Source organism: Acipenser ruthenus, chromosome 48 (assembly GCF_902713425.1).
Source record: "Acipenser ruthenus chromosome 48, fAciRut3.2 maternal haplotype, whole genome shotgun sequence".
Classification (NCBI taxonomy): Eukaryota; Metazoa; Chordata; class Actinopteri; order Acipenseriformes; family Acipenseridae; genus Acipenser; species Acipenser ruthenus.
In genome coordinates, this window is record NC_081236.1 from 9216248 (window position 1) to 9239061 (window position 22814).

General features: G+C 40.5%; 2 protein-coding genes across 2 annotated transcripts; both read left to right on the forward strand.

Moving 5' to 3' along the window:
• Nucleotides 1-2660: 2660 nt before the first annotated feature.
• On the forward strand, nt 2661-8164 carry LOC131721144 (interferon-induced very large GTPase 1-like). The gene is made up of 3 exons (XM_059014357.1): nt 2661-2716; nt 4939-5142; nt 6342-8164. Exons 1-3 carry the CDS (start codon nt 2695-2697, stop codon nt 8147-8149), a joined length of 2034 nt encoding a protein of 677 aa, XP_058870340.1. The 5' UTR covers nt 2661-2694; the 3' UTR covers nt 8150-8164.
• Nucleotides 8165-9072: 908 nt separating this feature from the next.
• Nucleotides 9073-16111, forward strand: LOC131721186 (B-type lectin plumieribetin-like). Its single transcript, XM_059014516.1, has 5 exons — nt 9073-9077; nt 9566-9580; nt 10360-10377; nt 14528-14612; nt 14835-16111. Exons 1-5 carry the CDS (start codon nt 9073-9075, stop codon nt 15219-15221), a joined length of 510 nt encoding a protein of 169 aa, XP_058870499.1. The 3' UTR covers nt 15222-16111.
• The last annotated feature ends 6703 nt before the right edge of the window (nt 16112-22814 follow it).

A 22814-nucleotide genomic window follows, 5' to 3' on the forward strand; every position in this document is an offset into this window, starting at 1 on the left:
GGTTACCTCGCTCCATTTTGAGGTTTCTCCTCTAATCAGTACTTTCTTTTAATTAACACACTTAGTTTAATTAACACACCGTTGCTGACATTTTAATTTTGAAGAGAACCATATTTTAAATATTCAAATAGCACTGTATTAAAAAAATACTTTACTTCAGTTCCAGGCCGTTTCCCAACAAATAAAAGAAGGTGCGTATTTATAATAAGTATATTTGTTATGATATTAAGAGTAAACGAATGTGCTACAGTTTGGTGTATAATTTATTTATTTATTAAATGTTGTAGCATTTCTTTTTTTAATATTGTATTGTTTTCACAAAATAACATCCATATATTATCAGTTAGAGTAATCAAATCACAAATATTACTCGTCAGTAATTCACACATAGACACGCTGTGGTAACTTCAAGAAGTTAAACTGTAAGGAGCTCTCTCTCATACACACACACTCTCTCTCTCTCTCTCTCATACACACACACACACAGACACCTCAGGACATCTTTTCATAGCTTTTACGCCAGTCTTTAATTAACTCCTATTTATTTTAAAGAGGTAAACCACCTGTTCATTTTACAAAACTAGAACCACACAGCTGAGTAATACACTGTATTTCAAGCCCTCTTCAGCACTCTCAGTGTGTTTAGTTTTTCATGTTGTAACATTAACATGATGTCTTGTCCTTTTTAAAATCAATAGCAGTTAATTAAAGGCTGGAGGAAGCGCTTTGATAACGCGTCCCCTCGAGTCTCACAGAGCAGCGCACTCCTTGGCGTGTCTCATTGCTGGTGACTCTTCTGCTGCTGTGGACGCGGCTCTGTTGCCTGGTTTAGTTCGCAGCGCAGTCTGAGGAAGAGTCTAAATCTGTGCCGCTGGACAGCAGGGAGGAATACTGTCCTGGATAAAGAATAGGAGACAAGAATACAGTTTAAGAGAAACGAAATAAAAGCATGGGGTAGAAATAGCAGAGGTTACTGCCTGGAGGTTTACTCGTAAAGAATGACCTTTCTGCGACCCTGTGCTGTATTTACCAAAAACAAGTTCACACGCCCTGAACCTGCAAGACTAGCGAAGAGAAAGCTATGAAACTGTGAGCATGCCTGCGCCATTGTGGATCTGTTTGTGACAACGACGCTCAACTTGAATTAACCTGATATACTTCTAAAAAACATTACCAGGTGTAAACGTTAGTGTTTGACATTTCGTTCTGAAGAGGGCGGGAAATATAAATATCGATACACAAAACAGACTATTTTTCTGCGATAAACTCGCTGCTTCAGTCGCAGCGTCCCGTTTGATAATATAAATCCCGTCACGGTCAACTATCACACGGTAGAGCCCTCATCGCCGGGCACTCTCTCATAAATATCTTTTTATATATAATCTGCACATTCTTAGACAAGACTGATAATAAGACATGAAGCATTTCTTTACGTTAAATATATTGGTTAATTGTGGGCTCTAGTTGACATCACTGAGCCCTTGTGCCTGTGGATTGCAACCACAATGTGGTAACATATAGAGAATGTATGGGAATGGTTAATGAACATTGATTTCTAATACTGGACCCTGTCTTAATACTGTATTACATTTTAAATATGAATGTCTGAATTAACTGTTGATAATACTTTGAATAACAGATGCATATTTAGCATTAAAAAGCAATCCATGTGATTTCTTTACCAGTCGTTCATTATTTTGTGTATCGGCCTCCACACAAAGCCGAGCGCAGTGCGGTATACTATAATGATGCTGCAGTCAGTCTGCCCGGACTGCACCTGAACCATCTTAAAAACACGAAGCCTCCAATAAGCTCATTTGTAAAAGTTAGTAAAGAATGGCGCTATATAATCTAAGGAAGCTGAATGTGAACTCCTAGCTGGAGCAACGAGAGAGGCAGAGATGGCGAGGTAGAGAAGGAGTCTCCTCCATTTGCATGTTCTAAATGCCTTGTTTGGTTTTGGGATAGAAAAATGCGTTGCGGGACCGGCCGATATTTCCACATGAACATTGGATCGGGGTTTGGTTTGGTCCGGTCTAAGTCACAAGTCCGAGATACTGGCCAATACTCATCAAGGGTTTAATATCAATTCGAAATTACCGACACTTTTTACATATTAAATAAAATACAAATTCAAGTTAACACACATACGTTTTGTCACTTTTCATTCATTTATATGCACTGTACGGTTTGATAGGACACTGTTCAGCTGACTGTGGCTAAAACTGCCTTTATTGTGATCCAGCACATGCTGAAGTAAAATGCTAAACTACTTAATAAGAACAGTCTTTATGACAGTTTACTGCATAGCAGTACAAGCACATTTATTCTTTTTAGAAAGTGTTGCTAATTGCGAATTGGTGTAAAACCATTGAATACTGACCACTATCTCAGAAGTCTGACTTACAAAGTACAGTATGTTTTTCTGTTTGAATTGTACTTAAAATACTGTATGTGGGCTACTTAAGTTAAGAAATGATTATTAATAGTATAATGTATACCTTTCTTTTGTTTAACTCTATAACGCCACCCTCACTTTATTGCCAGGTTTTCCTTGGCCCTATGAAAAGGCGGTATAAAGAGGCTTGACTGTACTAAATATGTTTTTGTATTCCCCTCCATCCACTTTCACTCTTTTCACTGTTTCTTTGACTAGATAAACAACTGACCTTTCAGCTTACATTTGTGGAAACTATGACAGACAAACCCCAAACAGGTACGTGCTGGTTCAGTTGTTAATTCATTGTTTATCTGGCTGGCCCTGATCCACTTAAGACAAGCCCTGTAAATGGATCAAACACTGCTATGCATAAAACAAGCAAGTTAATCAGCCTGCTATAATAAATCTATTGCATTCTGCAATCTAGAAATCCATTGTTTTCAGTCACTACTTTAGGAATATGCCCTTAGACACTTCAGGGTAGTGGTACTAAACTGGCTTAGTCGCAGAGCAAAGTGCAGTCTGCATTCTAGTTATGACAATTCAGAGTATACACTTCATCTTCTGTACTAAGAAACACTATGTAGATGAAGAGAGCTCCAATACTACTAATTTAAATAAAGAGTTCAATGACATTTATAGCGGCATTGATGGTTTGTAGCCGATACAGTAATTGAGAAAAGGTGGCGTAATGCCCCCACATTGACAAGCATTGCAGCTGCTCAATAAATGGGCTCCTATAACTCTCTACTACTGTATACTGTTAGGTTATTACCAGGGTGGTGAACCGGCCTGTTGGACAGGACAGGACAGGAGTCTGTGCGCTGCATGGTGAAGGCCCGGTGAACGCAGGCCGCCGGGCCTTCACCATGCTTGGTTGCTCTTCTGTTGATGTATTGAGCCTTAACTTCATGTGATTGATGACCTGTTTTGTGTGCGCCTCTGCACGTCTTTTGGAATGCTCAAACTAGCCAATCGTCCAGATAGTTCAGGATCCGAATACCCCGCAGCCTGAGTGGAGCCAGTGCTGCATCCATGCACTTTGAAAATGTGCGGGGTGCCAGCGAGAGGCCAAATGGCAGCACAATTTGTACGCGTTGCCTTGAAAGGCGAATCACAGATACATTGTGTGCGGGACGATCGATGTGAACCAGTCACCCGGTTGGATGGACTGGAGGATACGCTGTGCTGTCAACATGTTGAACTTCCTCTGTTTGAGGAAGAAGTTGAGGACTCTGAGGTCCCTCTTGGGCACCAGGAAGTACCTGGAGTAAAAGCCACCGAGGGCATTGCTTGGATCTACCAAGCGCACAACGTTCTTCTGTTGAAGATTGGTGATCTCCTGTTGAAGGAGTATCGCTCTCGCTGGTTCGACGGTGGTGAGGAGCACACCCTTGAAGGGTGGCTGACCTAAGCGGAATTGTAGAGCGTATCCATGTCTCATTGTCAATAGCACCCAGGAGTCCTGGGAGTCAATCTGTGCCAAGGTCGGTGCCGAGCTGTAGATGGCTCTGAAGCTAGTCACCGGTGCCGAGTCAATCGGTGCAGGGATCAGCGTCGAGGAAAGCGCTGTCGGTGCCGAACAGTCGGTGCAGGGATCAGACTGTTCCGAGGTCGGTGCCGATGGTAGGGGCGGTCGGCGCTGGGCTGTAGGTGGCGCTGAAGATGGTTACACCGGTGCAGAGTCAATCAGGGTCGGGTAGGCGCTGTTTTTCTTGGCCTCAAGGTCGGCGGAAAAACCACGGTCGATGCCGGGGTATGCAGTCGGCATGGTCAGCCACGCTAGGTGAGCCCGACGCTTGAGAGGGGCACTAGGCCCAAGGTTTTTTTTTTTTTTTTTTGGTCGCTGTGGCTGATTAAATCGGCATAGAGGACGATGCCGCGAGCCGCGGGGTCTCCTTACAGCACCAAAACAGCTCTCACACGGTATAAGGAAGCTACACAAGGCCTCGTGCAGTGAAAGAGAGTAATGGCCGCTTACCAATCTCCAAAGAGGGGTCAACCAGCTCTAGTCAGTAAACTGATGCGAGAATTAGGTAGGAGCACTTTCAAAAACGATCGAAAGACTAACAGTGGCGGGGTTTACATTCACGTTAGAGTTGTGCCAAAGTGGTGCTTTAAGTGTTAACTGTAATGGTTGTGCTGAATTGCAATAGCTGCGTTATATAGACGGGTCCTTACCAGTTTTGTCCGGATGGATTTGCTGTACGTTGTCGGGACCGTGTTGCTATCCACGCTCTACGGTTGTGGAAGAGCGACTTCAAGCGTCGTTCTGTGCTGGTGCACCACTTGTAGGTCGCTCTATATTACACATTAGAACAATTATCCCAAAGTCAGACACTTTGAGATTTGCCTGTAACATGCAATGTTTTTAAGATGGCAGATGGCATTATTGGGAAGGTTTATTTTCAAGCATGATGCATGAAAATCTTCCTTTTGAAACCATTTTTTGGCAATTGGAAGAAATCCTGGCAATGATGTGTGGTATTTCATTTCAGATTTGGAAGTCCAGATTAAAAACCAAGGACTTGATCCAAAGAAATGGAAGGAATTGTTAAAGAAAGAGTTTCAAGTTACATCAGTTGAGGCTCTCCAGCATTTAAACAAAGACGACTACCAGAAGCTTGAAAAGCATGCAGAAGCTGACTGGGAAAGACGTGCTTTAGCCAAGCTGGTTAATGTTGACATTTCACCAAAATCAGGTAAGCAGAAAGACGTGGTAGGATTAGCTAGTGTGTGGTGAGACCAGCATTACCCTGCTGACTTAAACCCTCCCCACCCGTGCGGCGCTTGTGTATCCCCCCCCCCCCCCATGGAACTTCCGGCCATAGTCAGCGATGGCATAGCCTGGATTGGAACCAGCGATCTCCAGGCTATAGGACGCACCCTGCACTGCCGGTGAAGCGCCTTAGCTGGATGCAATGCCACTCGGGAGCCCCATATATTTTGAATTTAAACTAAGGCCTGGACAAAATCAAAACTTTGACAACCCGCTAATGCACTACAAAACTGTATTTAATAGTGTTTTCTTTTTTTCTGTTAGTACCTTATTTCTTCTACTCATAAAAAGAAAGCTATGAAATACAGTTTTGTAAAGTGTGATTAGCAGGTTGCCAAAGTTTTGATTTGGTCTGGGCCTAAGTGAAAAGTCTTTAACACGAAGGAGAAGTTGAGGTTGAAAAGTAATTGACATTGTTCCTCAGCTCTTAAAGGGGAAATCGGCAGTAGATAAAAAAAATAAGATGAACTATCCTACCTTGCTATCCGAATGTCTAAAACATTTGCTGCTCTGAAGCATCTCTCCTGAGCCAGTAGATGCCTTCCACATGTACTGTTGCATGCCCAGTGAAGTGTCGTATTGGCTAGTTCAAGTTCTGTGTGGAAACAAGGTCTGTGTCTGCTGTGTTTGTGGTTGCGGTGAGAAAAGGCAGTAAAACTGTTCTAATTTCTAATAACTAAGGAAGTCCAGGGGCAGCGACTGCCAATTTTTTTGGCCACATTGGTAAACACATTTCTATACATGCAAATAAGGCCTTCACAGTACTGAGCTTGAAATAGACAAAGGCAATGCCATTGACAATCCCATGGAACTGAGTTGTGTTGATTGACAGCCAATCCGACGGTATCTCTTTTTTTTTTTTTTTTTTTTTTTTTTTTTGTACGGGGCAGTTAAGAACAAAAGCCTTATTTCCACATATTGGAAATGTGTTTACCAATGCTTGCTCATTAGTTGTGAAAAACAACAATTCCAATCACTAACACAGCAGAGACTTTATTACCACATGGAAGTTGAACTGGCCAATACATGCGCCAGTACACGTGAGTAAATGTGGAAGGCGTCTCTAATGGCTCAGATCTTTCAGAGAATGTACCCTTTAAAGTCCACGGTATGTCATTTCAGATGAAGATTTGGAAAAGAAGATCGAAGACTCAGGCCTTGATAAGGAGAAATGGAAAAACATATTGAAAGAGGAGTATGGAATCACTTCATTAGTTTCTCTCCAGTACCTAAAGAATAGTGACCTCCGCTTACTTCAAAAGAGAACTGAAAAAGAATGGGAGAAGAGAGCCTTGAGCAGACTGCTAAACACTGAGATTGCACCAAAGATGACACAAGAGGATGAGAAAAGGGCTTTGGAAATGCGTCAAAAAATAAGTGACGGACTTGGAAATGTAACTAAAGATCTAGAAAGCCATCTCAAAAGAATTGGGAGAGATGAGCTTGGCAAGAACGATCTAAAAGCATCTGCTGATAAATCCTTGAACACTTTAACAGAGTTAATGAATAAAATGGACACATTAAAGTCTAACTCGGTGAAACGAACAGAATGGACACCGTCTGATTTAATTTACAGAGCATCAGAAGGTGGCGTTTTCAGAGGAATCTTGTTCAGTAATGATGTTAAGGATGAACAAGTCTATCGAGGTATTATCTTGGATAAACCAGTGGAATGTTGCTTGCTCGGGCCATTCTTGAGCATGCAGGAGAAATCGTACACCTTTCAGTCTTCAGAACATGAGAGCTCATTTGAAAGCAGTCTGAAAACATGTGGCGCTAGTTATTCAGCTGAACTCCATGCATCCTTTGCAGGATTCAGTGTGGAGGCTGGTGGAGGAACAGCAAGCAGCTCTACAGATAGCAACAAGACAAGTCGGGCCAAGGCAGAGTCCTATGGATCTGTGATAAAACAAACATTCATGCCCATGGCTTCATTTGAATTCACCCACACGCAGTTAAAGCTGTCTGAAGACGCCTTGCATGTCTTGAAAGAAATAGATGACTTTATGAGCAGAGATTTGATTAGTCGACAAATGGTGGTTTTATTGCAAAGTCAGGCTATTAAATTTCTGCAACGATTTGGGTCTCATGTAAATGGCAGCGTTGTTCATTTTGGAGGTATACACTGTGTTAAGGCTTCATCACATGAAGTTCATTCCAGTCAAATGAAATCAAAGTTCAATGAAATGTCCAGGTCTATTGATGCTCATGTAAAGGCTTCCTTCTCATTTTATGGGGGTGGTGGATTCTCGGCTTCACACAACAATAGTGATGCCAGAGAATCAACAGGAACACATGAGACCAATACAAGTGACATTGATATTGCAGTTCAGATGATCGGCGGGCCCCAGGAGGCTTGTTCTATTCCAGAGTGGAAGAGAGGGCTGGTTGAAAACCAGAGCACCTGGAGTGTGATTGACCGCGGCCAGGCCAGCAATTTTATCCCAGTCTGGAACATCATTATGGACAACCACTTCAAGAATTTCAATGATCCAATGGGACTGGCTTGCATTCTGAGGGAGTGTTGGAGAGAAATGGTTGCAAGCCAGGCACGTGGAAAGGGTGCCAGAGTAGATCATCCTAAGTGGTGGGATGATGAGAGAATTGATGATTTGGTAAAGAATGGAAAAGAATGGGAAAGCTTTGATATAACTGATGTAACTCAGTTGTGGGCAGTGAAGAGCTTAGAAAATCTGGTGAAGAGAAAGAAGTCTTTGACAACATCAGAAAACTATGAAGAGCAGGAATCGCAAATCAAAGTGAAGTGCGAGAGGCTGAGTAGTCTGATGGATGAATACATGGAGGAGGAGCAAGCAGATGATCTGTGGAAAACCTTTGGTACTGAATTAATCAGAGACAGACCTAAAAAAGAAACTGGTGGACAGAGGTATGGCTACTATCATTTCTCACGTTTATCTTTATTATTCTAAAAATACCAAGCTTTACCAGGTTTACTGTGCTCGTCATTTAGCATGTGTAAGGTAGCGGGACTTAGTGGCTAGTGAAGTAAAATGCACAGGAGTCCAGATAGAGTACAATGGTGGAGTTTTATTGTACTGCCATCAGGTGCACAAACACAGGGAACAAAATGCAAATAATGAAACACAAGTTGCCATATACAGCAGACACTCCGGGTAGACTCTATCCAGTATTAGTGTACTGCTATCATTCACCCATCCAATCCCACCCTTGGACTAAACTACTGTAACTGAGCCAGGACTGTACATGACAGTATAGACATTTCTTTCTTTTACAGATCCCTCATATTATCGGGGAACTGAAAAGAATATACAAGGACAAGTAAGTTCATTTACAACTCTTATCTTTATTTTACCGTAACAGTGACACCACATAACCATGTGCATATTCTGCAGTCAGGTAAGCTATATTAAATCACAGGTTATATTGGTAAATGGTCAGGGTTCGGCATTAGTGATGGAGCGCGGGAAGATTCTCCATCACACCATGGCATATACCATGGTTTACCATATTTATTATTTACCATGGTGTATATACCACCTTTACTGTTTGCAATATCTTGCATCAGGGCTCGACACCCTCAACATAGCAAGAACGACTCAACAAAACTTAATTGAGTTCAAAATCGTTATCAGGTGGTAAGACCAACACTATAACACTAAACTTAAACACACTGGGCAAGGCATGGAGTACAATTTTACTGTATTTAATAAAAAAAATGTAATTCTTTCAATAAAGACATTGCAGCTGCTATCGTCTTTTCAGTCAACAACGCACTGCATAAGCATTGATTCCGCACTTCCTCGTGACGCTGGCTGCGTGCTCTCACGAGCAACAACACAGAAGCAGGCTGACAAAGAGCTACGCTTTTATAATGAGGTGACGGATCTAATGACTGAGTTTCTTTACCAATGTATTACACTGGAATAAAACAGAGGGGCCGTCCTCATACCTCAGATGGACTGCCAGTTGCTGACCCCCGTCTTGCATAATATTTCATTGCAAACCTATTTAAATTGCAACACAATGTTTTAGTTTTGACAATTAGTTCTCATTATATTAAATGTTAATATTAAATTCCAGTACTGAATGATGAAATATGAATTAAATACATCACAACCTGTGGGTTATGGTGAATAAGCATTTTCAATTGTATGTGCTTCTCTCAACACAATTTACCACCTAGACATTGCTTTGAAGCCAGTACTTTTGTTTCTTTACTGCTTGCTACTATCTCTTTGAACATGTGCACCTGACAAGGGAAATACCAGCACTCAGCCTTTAGATGCTCCTTTTTAAACACGTCCTGGTATTTATTCATTCATGTATTCAATTTATTTATTTATTTATCCCTTATTCTCCCACAGAGAAGAGGCTCGAAGGTAAGTACATTGTTTCTTTAGTTTTACAGGGTTGTAATATGCTATCTTACCTGTGTCTTCCCCAGTATCTACAGGGTACCCCTGCAATCTCCTGTCTAATAATAATAAATACATGAATAAATTAGTAAAATACAAAACAGTTTGATTGTGAAAGCCCTATTAAAGTAACACACTAAATTTGTAATGCAATAATAAAAGCTTCTGGATACCCACAGTATAAATGGAAATGTTGTCTTGCATAACATGATTTAATTGTGAACCTATTTAAATTGCAACATAATGGCTTAGTTTTGACTTATTTATTATATTAACATTAAGTTACGCTAACATTTCATTCCAGTACAGTACTGAATGATGAAATATGAATTAAATACCTCAGACTGGCTTATGGTGAATAATCATTTTCAACTGGATGTGCTTCTCTTACCACCATTTACCATGTCTTACCTTTAATGTGCTAGCCTATCATTTGAACTGTTCACCCTGCTTTACTATTATTTACAATGATGTACTCTGCTACTGTATACTGTGTTATTAGCACAGTTTACAAGGATATTACAATAGTAGTCAAATGGAAGGCAAAAATTAAAGAAAGATACAAGAGTCTACAGTACATTTGTTTTTCTTCACTACTTTCATGCCTTCCGTGTTTCACTCGGAACATGTGCACCTGTCAAGGGAAATACCAGCACTCAGCCTTTAGATGCTCCTTTTTAAACACGGCTGGTATTTATTCATTCCTGTATTGACTCATTTATTTATCTCTTATTCTCCTACAGAGCAAAAGCAGCCCGCAGGTAAGTCTTTTTTTGTTTTAGGTGATACCCTGTATCTTCCCAGTATCTAGAGGGTACCCCTGCAATCTCCTGTCTCATAATAATCAATACATAAATAAATTAGCACAATACAAAACAGTTTGGCTGTGAAATAACACATTGAATTTGTAATGGTCTTTACTGCGGGACTGAATTTGTATACATTTTTACAAATTAAAAAAAAATGTTAGAGGATGGATTAATCAACAGTTATATTTTTTTCAATTAAATTTTAGTGTTAATATTTTGTATTTCTGAAATTTGGAGCAAGTGTTGGTTGGTCTGTATGCATTTATGTAATATCTGCAGATAAAAAAATAAAAAAAATCTTCAGGATACACTCCATATGAATTCAAATGCTGGCCATAATAATTTCAGTACAAACCTATTTACATAACAAAATGTTTCAGTTTTGACAATTAGTTTTCATTATATTATATGTAACATTTAATTACAAGGAGATCACATATCATGGAGGTGGCTGCTTGCTAGGGAGCTCCTAAAACCACATTGCTGTTTTGAATTGAATTCATCCATTTGCATCACCCTGTGTCTTTTTTTGCTGTTTTATTTTAAGTGCACAGTGTAGGATTACTGTGGCTGCTTCACGCAAGGCATCCATTGCTTCTCCTCAGTCAGCAGAGGAGGGAAAGCGCTTAAAGAAGTCAGCGGGCCCCGATGATTGGGAGACTCGCTTTGCCGAGGTTACATTTGCCTTTAGGGATCAGTCGAGGAAGCAATTGACGCAGCCTTGCTGCCTGTTCTTCAAAGTGTTGCCGATACCACTGTTGTCCTCAGCGGTTACTGATATTGCTTCCTCTGTAAAGTTAACTGCCAAGCAGGACATCACCAGAGCAGCAAAAAGGTAAAATGAATCAATGCAACGCTCGTATTGACAAATGCAAGACAAGATGGCAGATCTTGAGGACAGAAATCATTGCTGCAATGTAAAGGCTGGTGGGCCTACCGGAGGGAGCCGAGGGTGATGACCCCATGCCTGTTCGCTTTCTTCAACAAGAAATTCCACGTTGGTTTCCAGCAATGAAGTCTACGGTGATCACCCCTTTCTGAAGTTAAACAGAGTACATCGCATTTACTCTGGTGGTCCTAGGGATTCCAGTCGGGCCCGCACATTGACGTTTCAGTGCCTCCGTTACACTGCCCGACAGCGCATTCTTCAGGCTGCTCGAAAATCAGATCCGGTTCTCATCCAAGGTTGTAAACTGTCTTTCTATGTGAGTTATTCTGCTGTTACTGCTGCGAAGAGGAGGGTGTTTGGAGAGGTAAGGGCGAAGCTTCGTTGCCATGGAGTCGTTGTATTTTTTAGTTTTCCCTGCTGTTCCGAAGTTTAACCATGGCGGGCGTGCTTGTCCTAACACTTAGGATGAAGTTATTTCTTTCCTCGGCCAACATTTCCAGGATTCTGCGGCGCCTGCAGATTTCTCTGCGCGCAGGGCCCTGTGATTCCCTTCGAAGGAGAAGATGGATTAATGTGTGTCTTTTTAATGTGGTGTATTTTGGTTCACAGGGATTGCAGTGTGCAGTGGGGAGGTCAGGTGGGTGGTGGGGAGGGAGGTTGGCAAGGACGGGTGAATATGTCTATTGGATTTTCTTTTTGGGTTTTGCTGTGATACTCTAAGAACGAGATCGCAAACGCAGCTATTCTAACATTAAGAGACACATATCACTGTTAATATGATTAATGCAACTACGTTGTATCGCCCAAGTCCATCCTGAAATTGCCTGCTGCTCATGCATAATCAAGAGCACACTGCCTTTGGAGACATGGCTTGCTTGTCAAGGGGTGGATGAGATCTCTGTATAGTCATCTCTCTGTATATGTGGAAACACTGTGTATAAAAAGGTGATATCTCCTTGTGAACAGGATGGCTACAGGGCTGACGTCAGACCAGAAACACAGACTCCAAACAATGAATGGTGGGTGAAAACCCAGCCGTGGCGCTCAGTATGTTTATTTAACAAACAAAAGATTTGAACAAAAATACACACATAAACAAATAATAAACAGAAATAAAACAAGAATGGTGCTGGTTTTTAGCCAGCACGTATAGCAATTGTTTTCTCAGTTACGTCTCTCCTCTGACACTCTCAACCTTGAGACAGCTGCAGGCTTTTATATTCTGGCCGAGGGGTTAACTAGCTATTAATAAAAAAGCACGAGATTAATAAGGATGCGTGACTGACAGCTAGTTTAATAATCAGTAGCTGATCAGTCACGCATCCTCACAAGGTTTTTAAAAATAAAACAATATACAAAACACGGCTTTTCGCCGTCACATTTATACTTATAAATCATAATACAAAATAATAATAAACAAAGGGGCGGGACACTCTGCCACACTCCTTTTTTTAGATTTCCACAGGATGATCTCTTGTAAGTGATTTTCAACTCGCTAATGATACAATACCTGTTTTTCTTTATTTGTGTATTTCTGGACAGCTGTAATTAAATTCTCAGTATAAGAAGTGGTGTTGCACAGAACTGCTTTCCTGCAAGAACTTGGTAGTAGAGGTAGTGATCAATTACTAAACATACACATAATGGTAATTATCATTATTATTATTTCTGTCCAGGGACACCTTTCTCCAAGCCGACTTAATGATTAAATCATTGAAATACAAATTCACTCACCACGGGGAACACTGCAATATTTTGTATTCAGTTAATCTGTTATGAATAGCATTGGCCTTAGCATTGGAAGACAAGCGTAACCGACCAATAAGTTGACACCAGTTCCATCAAAGCATTACACACAAGACAACATTCCTCCGCCCAGGAGAGCAACCACCAAGAAAAGGTGTTGAAACTAAGCCTCGTCCAGGACAACTGCAAGCTGCTAGAGACTGGGAGATGCTGGCAGTTGGTCAACGGCTTATTTTTCCACCTGAGATTGCCACCACTAACCTTCGACCAGACATTGTCTTGTGGTCTGGATCAGCACACCTTGTTCACCTGGTAGAGTTAACACTGCCATGGGAGGATGCTGTAGATGAGGCGTATGAGGAAGAAATTTCGGTGTGCTCAACTAGCTGCTGAAGCGGAACAGCGAGGATGGAGAATCCAGGTTTACCCAGTGGAGGTAGGTTGTCGGATTTGTGGCACACTCAGTTTCTCAGACGTCGGATTCAGTGGCCAAGAGTTGCGTTGCACAGTGAAGAACTTATCTGAAGCAGCAGAGAGGAGCAGAAACTGGCTGTGGTTGAGACGGAAAGATTCTGGCAGGGGATCTCAAGCACAATAGAAAGAAAGAAACGCTGATGTACAGGTAAGTAAGCTGGGCTGAGTTGAGTGGGGGACGGAGGGGGGTGATGCTGGGACGCCAGAATCGCCGTCGAGCCCTCTTGGTGTCGTGTGCTAGTCAACGAAACACCGAGGATGGAAGGTGCCCACTTGAAGACCCCAGAGATGTACCCTACTTGGCTCAATCCAGACGGTTGTCATGCTGATGCGCTGGGGAGACCGCACTGTGGTTGATCCCCGGAGCCAGCATCGCAGCCGTTGTGTGTGCTGATGCGCTGGGGAGGCAATAAGATGATCCCTGGAGCCAGCATTACACTTCAGCCATCACCAGACAAAGATATCTACATCATCAGATGGGAAACTATGCAAATGGATGGAGATGCAGATGGATCATATTAGTTTAATGTAAAGCTACGTCTTGGTTGGTGCTTATCTTGGCGAGAGCCGAGTTCAAATCAGCATGAAGTGCAACATCTACTCTCGTAATGGTAATCAAGGGGTAAAAGATGGATTCAGCATATAGGCATGTTTGCTTTCATATTTATAATCTGTACAGCTGCTTTCTCTTGTATCATCTCAATTATATCAGAATACTGACGGGAAGTTGCCACGCCACTAATGGGACATTGAAAGTTATTATTAATTTCTTAGACACCCTTATCTAGGGCAACTTACAATTGTTACAAATATTTACTGGAGCAATCTAGGCAAAGTACCTTACTCAAGGGTATAGCAGCAGTGTCCCACACCTGGGATTGAACCCACGGCACAGGAGTCCAGAGCCCTGACCACTATTCTACACTGCTGTGCTCAGATCTTTATCAGTCTGAACAATAGAATAACTATTTTCTTCTGTTTGTTTCTTACCAGAACCAACAAACTGGAATTGGACGACTTCCTCACCAAGGGACAATGTATCTTTTCAACAAATGGCAAATACAAGGCTATTTTTCAGGTGGGTCATTCATATAACACCAAAGTTCAAACTTTTCTCATAACCTAAATAAGTGCGTGACACATTGATGACTTGCTGATATTTTATCAAACAATACACATTTGTAATAATGTAAAATAGCATGAGAGCATGAACTAGTTGAAGCTTTGTGAATAGGAATCAGTCATTGAACATGCCTGAAATGCATGCATTAATCATCATGATACATTTATATCTTTAAAGGACGATGGGAATTTCGTGGTGTATGAATACCCCGAAGGTGTGCCAATATGGGCTAGTGACACTTGGGGAAACAGGAATGCTGACAGGGTTATCATGCAAGGAGACTGCAATCTGGTGATGTGCGATACCAAAGGGACTGCCCTGTGGCAATCCAACACTCACATGCCTAACTGCCAAGCCTGTTGCCTGACTATGCAAGATGATGGCAACTTAGTTATTTACAGAGACAATAAAGAAATTTGGTCTGCAAGAAAAAATAAAATTCAATCTGTTTTGAATAGTGTGATGGGGGACTGCTCCATCTTTATGAACATGATTGGGACTGGCAGGGAGGGGGTTAAAATTCTCCCCTGCCAGGAAAACATGTGTGGCTGGAGCCCTAATTGAATAATTAGCAATTATTTTAATTGGGCTCCAGCCACAGGGGATAAAAGCCAGGGGAGAGGCCCTGGCTGGAGGGAGTTCTAGAAGGAGATGAAGATAGTGTTTTCTGTTTGTTTTGCAACCAGTGAAGGCAACGCCCAGCCTGGAAGCTTTATTTGTAAGTTTTGTTGTGTTTATTTTGTGTATGAAACCTTTTTGTTTGGCCCTTGTGCCTATTTATTTTGTATTTTTTGTTTATTAAAAAGATCAAGCTCTTTGCATTTAACTTAGTATGCAGATAATATTGCATCTGTCCAAGCTAGTACTTGCACCTCCCTTTCTCAACAGATCTGTCCAATAAAGTGAATGTTATCCAGCTTTATAAGAATGGCCTCCAAGATGTCGAAATCAAAAGCCTAAATTGAACGTTTTTTTAAAGAAAACTTTCTACTGTAATCAGTTGTGTAGTTTCTTGCCTATTTCCTGTAATGACTACAATATATGTGCATGAAGTTACTCCAGTATAACTGCACTGACATTTTTGCCTTGGATCTATCACACCTTTATGGGCATTGGAAAAAAAAAAGCATTAATCCTGTATTGAATTGTAAGGCAGGAATTTGTAGTATTGCTTTACATAAGTATTAAAGTATTTAACAATATGGAGACATGGAGGAGTGAAATTCCTGTAAGCGAGGCTGAGTAAGTCAGGTGATCACAAAACTGATAAGAGAAGAACAAGGAGGGGAAATGGCAAATTTCTATGAGCGAAATGTTATTTTTGTATCGGGACAGATATACAAGCTTTGTAACCTCTGCTGCGATCAAAGAATCTGGAGGAGACTCTCTCCAGCATGCTGTTTGGCTTTGTTCTTGCATATTACAATAAAGCAACTTCAGGTTTTGAAATCAGAGAGCAGGTGTGTGGCATATTTATTTTCCTACAATGTATTCTACTTATTCTACATTTATTATAATAAAAAGTTATTACAGTTTTCAGGCAACAATAGCCGTACAATATACTGTCTTTAAGAAATGCACATTAGAGCTGCTTCTACATTCATGTTGTAGATTCAAAAATCACTTCTTAGTACTTGCAACTCCCTTTCACAAATCCGTCCAATATAGTGAATGTTCTCCAGCTTTATGAGAACGGTCTCCAAGATATCTAAAATGAAAGAATATCTTTTAATCATTTAGTGTACAAGAAAACGGATTTTGAATCCACAGGTTCTGATCCCAATTTCTACACTTGTGTTTCACTTTAAAAACAATATTAGTCCTATTATAAGGGTCGGCCTGTTTGTGTATATAATAATCAAAACACAGTTTTAAAATATAAATATTTATACCCCCCTGCCTCTCTCAGGACTGAACTGATCAGCTGGATATATTGGAAGGTGGGAAGGAGGCTCCTCTTTATTCCAGTCCACAGTTTTTTACACAAACACAAGGAGTGCTGCAGTTCTGCTGATAAATTGAAAATGTACCAATTGTCACCCGACTCATCCAGTGTCATACGTTTTCCCCCTCTGAACATTTTGACAGTTAATTCACGATTTTAAAACTCCAAAGTCCAAAAGGATTGTATTATAAATTAGGATTCATTTTTTAAAATTGTATTGATAAACAATTAGATATAGGTGCCACTCTGAGGTGTTAGAATCACTAGAGACATTCTTACACTAAATATCTAGTGTTATTTCCTAATTGCTTATGCCTCAAAAGTATAGAAAATGGCTATTCCCCACAAACTTTGCTTTTGCGACCAGGCAGTGATATTTTGAAATTTACCTATTTCCAATGAGAAAACAGGTGAATTTGTGTCTTTTCGTTCAGAAAAAAACAACATATGAATCCAAATTAACATGTATTTATACTAAAGTAATACAAAAATGACTACAAAAGATTTAGAAGTGAGTAGTTTTTCAAGATTTACGATTATACTGTAAATCACTTTCACAAATCAGCCCCCAAATGTAGTCTCCCATCATGTTCTCGTTATACTGTCCTTGGTAGCGGCGTTCAAAGTCCAGTATATCCTGGTGGAAGCGCTCGCCTTGCTCCTCAGAGTACGCTCCCGTGTTCTCCTTGAATTTATCAAGATGAGCATCAAGGATATGGACTTTGAGGGACATCCTACAGCCCATTGTGCCGTAGTTCTTCACCAGAGTCTTAACCAGCTCCACATAGTTTTCGGCCTTGTGATTGCCCAGGAAGCCCCGAACCACTGCGACAAAGCTGTTCCAAGCCGCTTTCTCCTTACTAGTGAGCTTCTTGGGGAATTCATTGTACTCCAGGATCTTCTTTATCTGTGGTCCGACGAAGACATCGGCTTTGACCTTTGCCTCAGACAGCTTAGGGAAGAAGTCTTGAAGGTACTTGAAGGCTGCCGACTCCTTATCTAGAGCTCTGACAAATTGTTTCATAAGGCCCAATTTATACTACTATTTATATTGTAACGGGCACGGCTGGACTGACTCGCCGTTGCCACCTGTCGGCGAATAAGGCGCTGTGCCCGGAGCCAGTCCCCCTACATTTGGTTAATGTGCAGCAAAGGATGCTGGGAGTACGAACTATGGTAGGGGAGAAACTGAATTATTGTTGTTGTGTTTAATTGTTGTCCCTGTAAAAGTTCCCGTATTATTTCATGCATTTTCCTGTAATCGTTATTACCCTTCCTGTGTTATGTGTTAAATATGTGAATGTCACCCTGAGAGGCAGAGTAGTGCTCTGGGGTGGGGAAGGGCTGTGTGTGTGTGTTCGAGGAGGGCGCTGACGTGCTGTTAGCTGCTTATTAAACTGCATTACCTAAAAGAGCTATTGTGTGCGTGTCTCTGTTAATCCCTGTGCTCGCTACAATATTACTGGAAAGTTCTAGAAAGTTCTAGAAGTTACTCCAAGTTTACTCAGCACTGAATCTAACTGGAATGTTCTGGAAAATAGGTAAATTTCAAAATATCACTGTCCTGGTGTAACAGGGCGAGCAGCCCTGTACATGGTTTATTTATTTTTAGATCGGGGTCTCCCCCTCCGCCCCTGTGCAGTGTATTTATTTTGTATTATTTTTATGGTATTTGTCGGCGAGCGCCGTATTTGTTCTTGTTTTGATTAAATGACGGCGTAGCCGGTTTGTTTTGTTTAGCCCCATCCACAACATAATTAATTAAAACTCGTGCAGAAGGTGGCCATCTCCCGAATGAATTAAGTGATTTAATTTGTTGCTAATCGGGAGATGGTCACCTGTTATAAAAAGCCTGCAGCTGTCTAGTTCGGGGTGGGTGTCAGAAGGAGAGAGTGTGCGAGAGGAATGACGGAGAAACGAGAGAGAAAGTAAACATAGGAACAGTGAAGGCAATCTGCCCAGCCTGACCTGTGTTTGATTTATTTTGTGTTCGTGATTTGTTTTTGTTTACCCTTTTATTTTGCTCTGTGAGCGAGTGTTTTTGTTTGAATATTTTATTAATTTTTTGTTTGCTTTAAATAAAACGGCGCCCGCGCCACTGCACCATACCTTTTTGTTTTTGTTGTGCCTTCTGCCGTGACGTCAGACCCTCAGCCATTCCTGCCACACCTGGTCACAAAAGCAAAGTTTGTGGAGAATAATAGCCATTTTCTATACTTTTGAGGCATAAGCAATTAGGAAATAACACTTACTACCCAGGAACCAAAAAAAAAAAATTGTTACACGGTGTTATTGAATTGTATTTAGTCATATACTTGTACTTTTTAGAACTGAAGTACTGACTTCCTGTAGTCAGGGCAGTACCTGTAGAAGATATTGAAAGGGGGTCAGCTGATTTTCAGTACGTTTCCCTCTGCTTGTTTTAAAGCATAGTTTTAATGCACATGTTAGATTAATGTTTATATATATATATATATATATATATATATATATATATATATATATATATATATATATATATATATATATATATATATATATATATATTCATTGATTTGTTTCTTTTTGAATACTTTATTTATTCTTGATAACTGTTTGCTGGTTTGTTTCTATATACCCACCTGCAGACTGGTTTATTCTGGGGGAGGGGGAGGTCTGGAAGGGTATAAAGGCTGTTAGTTTTGTTCAGTCAGGATCGTCTTTTTGTGCAGATCAGAGGGCAGTTTTGCAGCTCTGTGGTTGGACTCAGTTATTGGAGTCAGTACCTGTGATTAGGTGACTAGAAATAGTTGTTTTTGGTTTCCAAAATTGTTTGATATTTTGTTCAATTAGCTTTTTGTTTATTATTGTTCTTAAATAAAAATAATTGGTTTGGCACCAAACTTCTCTGTGATCCTTGTGCGTGTGTGTGTGTGTGTGTGTGTGTGTCAGTCACACACACACACCCCGAGACACACACAGTGAGACAAACACACTGAAACACACACACTGAGACACACACACAGAGACACACAAACACACTGAGATACACACACACTGAGAGACACACACACTGAGACACACACACACACTCTTAGACAAACACACTGAGACACAGACACACACAGGTACAATTATGTTATGCTAATTGTTAAATATTCAGAATTAGCGGCCAGTTAAATATTTAACTAAATGTTAAATCTAGCTAAGAGATTTAAGATTTATTTAAATATTTAGCTAACTGTTAAATCTAGTTAAGAGAGATTTAAGATTTATTTAAATATTTAGCTATCAGTGATCTCACACACATCAGTGATCTCACACACAGGTCTCAGCTGTTGGTGTTCTGAGCTGGCATCAGTGTAGATGTTATTTTCTGAGCTGAGCTTTCATGACATCAGAGATATTGTTTTTTTTTTGAGCTGGCATGGCACAGAGATGTTAGTTTCTAAGCAAATAAATTACTTCATACAGCACAGATATACAGCTAGCCTATGTAATTTCCTTGCCCAAATTTGGTCTTATTTCCCTAGCATGATCCATGGTGTGAGACAAAGCATATTAAAAGTTAACATTAAACATTAAAAGCGTTTCTTCTTCACTTTACCAATGTCAGCAGAAACCCAGATAACAAGAAGTTCCATTTAAGAACAATGATGTGAGTTTTGCTCAATTCTCACAGGGAGCAAAGCGCTATACTCATGCATCACAAGGCTGAACGACAAGACTGGTGATTGCAAACTACTGATGTGCACCAGCCATGTACAGCTTGATGTTAAGAGTTCATTAACCCTGCGTTGATTCAGAGCTTACACAGGAAAATCACACAATGTTTACAGTTTCAATGATTTCTCACTTCCTTCAACATTTAAATGGGAAGCATCAGTAACGGATTGTATAATGAAAAGGAACAAAGGCTGATGAAATAATAAGAGCTCATGCCATTTAACTGGAACAGTGTGTACCCCGCCCCACACACGGTGCGTGCTTATCAGAAAAAAACTGCATGTTCCAATTGTATAGTGTGTTATTATGAGATCCGTGACACTTACCTGAAGTTATAGCATGTCACTTTTAACAAAAGTAAGGGATTTTAAACCAGTTTGAATTGGTTTGATTATGGTTTGTACACAGGCTCAAAACAGCTTATCAAGCAGAAACAAAGTTTTGATCATCCCTCCGAGGTCACAGCTGCACTCTGAATTATGAAAAGCCAGTCACTCCCACAGGGGTGTATTTGGGGTCACGTGCCAAACTAAACAGCTACAAGGTCAGGGAAGCAAGAGTTTTAAAATCCTTGCACAGTACTTGAATTTGGTGTTATGTTTGCATCCTATGGTAACATAATATATATATTTTTTATTTTTTAATTGTTTATTTACAGATTACCAGATACTCATTTTTAATTCATCAATAAAAACACCCTGAACTGCAGCGATGACACTAACGCTTTGTTTTAATAAGGGAAGATGGCCAAGAAACACTGTCTAGTGTCTTTAGACCTCCATCCAATTTACCTTTTGCCGCTAAGGTTTTAGAGAAGATGGGAGCTGGCCAATGCAATATATTTCTGGGTGATTTCAATCAGGCTTTAGATCTGGTCACAGTACAGAGACTGCCCTAGTCAAAGTGCTGAATGATTTACTAATGAGCACAGACTCCAGTCACATATCCATTCTGGTTCTGTTAGATCTAAGTGCAGCATTTGATACTATTGATCATGCTAGTTTAACTGATCGCCTTGAAAGTTTGATAGGGCTTTCAGGAACTGTTTTAGAGTGGCTTAGGTCATATCTTACGGACAGGCAGAATTTTGTTTCAATAGCAGACTCTCTATCACAATTATCCACTATCTCCTGTGGTGACCCCAGGGCTCCATTCTTGGCCCCTTACTATTCTCCTTATACTTGCTACCATTGGGCATGATTATCTGTAAACACCATGTACATCTTCACTGTGATGCTGATGACACACAGCTTGACATCTCTGTGAAACCTGGGGATATATCGGTTGTCTCCACCCTAATTGCATGGCTGTCAGAGGTGGAAAGCTGGATGTCCCAACATTTTTTGCAGTTAAATTCAGGTAAGACTGAAGTTGGAGCAGAAATTGGAGTTGGTAAATTCTATAAAAACTAATTTAGGTAAATATAATTCAAATATAAATTCCAAAGCCAGAAACCTGGGATTTGTAATTGATTCTGATTTATGATTTGAGGGTCATATTCACAATACCACTAAAGTGTCCTTTTTATTATTTATGTAACATTGCCAAGATTAGGTCTTTTTTTATCATTGCCTGATGCTGAGAAGCTAATTCATGCATTTGTTTAAAGACTGGATCACTGCAATGCTCTGTTATCTGGGCTACCAAATCATGCCTTATTCCGTTTGCAACTTGTTTAAAATGCAGCTGCCAGGGTGCTAAGTGAAACAAAGAGAAGAGAGAGCCCATAACTCCAGTACTGGCTGCACTTCACTGGCTTCCAGTACGTTTTAGAATTGATTTGAAGGTCTTGCTGCTGGCTTGCAAGGCGCTCCATGGTCTGGCTCCTGACTATCTAAAGAGCTCCTGTGCCCACATGCACCTGTCCGTGCTCTAAGGTCAGCCGACTCCAGTCTGTTGCTTCTTCCAAAGTTTAAGACCAAGAGAAAGGGTGAAAGAGCTTTAAGCTATAATAATGCACCAAGACTGTGGAATAGATTGCCATCCGACATCAGAGAAGCAGAGTCACTGCATGTTTATAAATCAAGGTTAAAAACTCATTTTTTTAGATTAGCTTTTGAATCCTGATTTTCTGTATCAATCTGTTATTATTTTAAACACGTTCACTGTATTTCTGTTTTTAAACAGAGTTGTTGCTTACTTTTTATTAATATTACCAATTTTGCTGTAAAAATGGTGTTTAATTCTGTATTTTGTTGTTTTTCTATTGTATTGTAAAGCACTTTGAGACACTTTGTGTGAAAGGTGCTATATAAAGAAAGAAACTTTAAACGTTACATCACTGCTTTCTAGCTATTTTTAGTGGGAAGATGAAGCAGGGATGTGAGTAACTAGACAGGGTTTCTTGGCCATCTTCAATAATAAAAACTTGTAATAGCTAGAAAGCAGTGATTTGTGTAGCTACACAATGTTTGCTACATTACTCAAATATATCAATACCCATCATGCCAGTAAGAACTGGCAGAAAAGTCGTTTGTGTCTTTTGCCATTTTCCCACTGCAGACTGT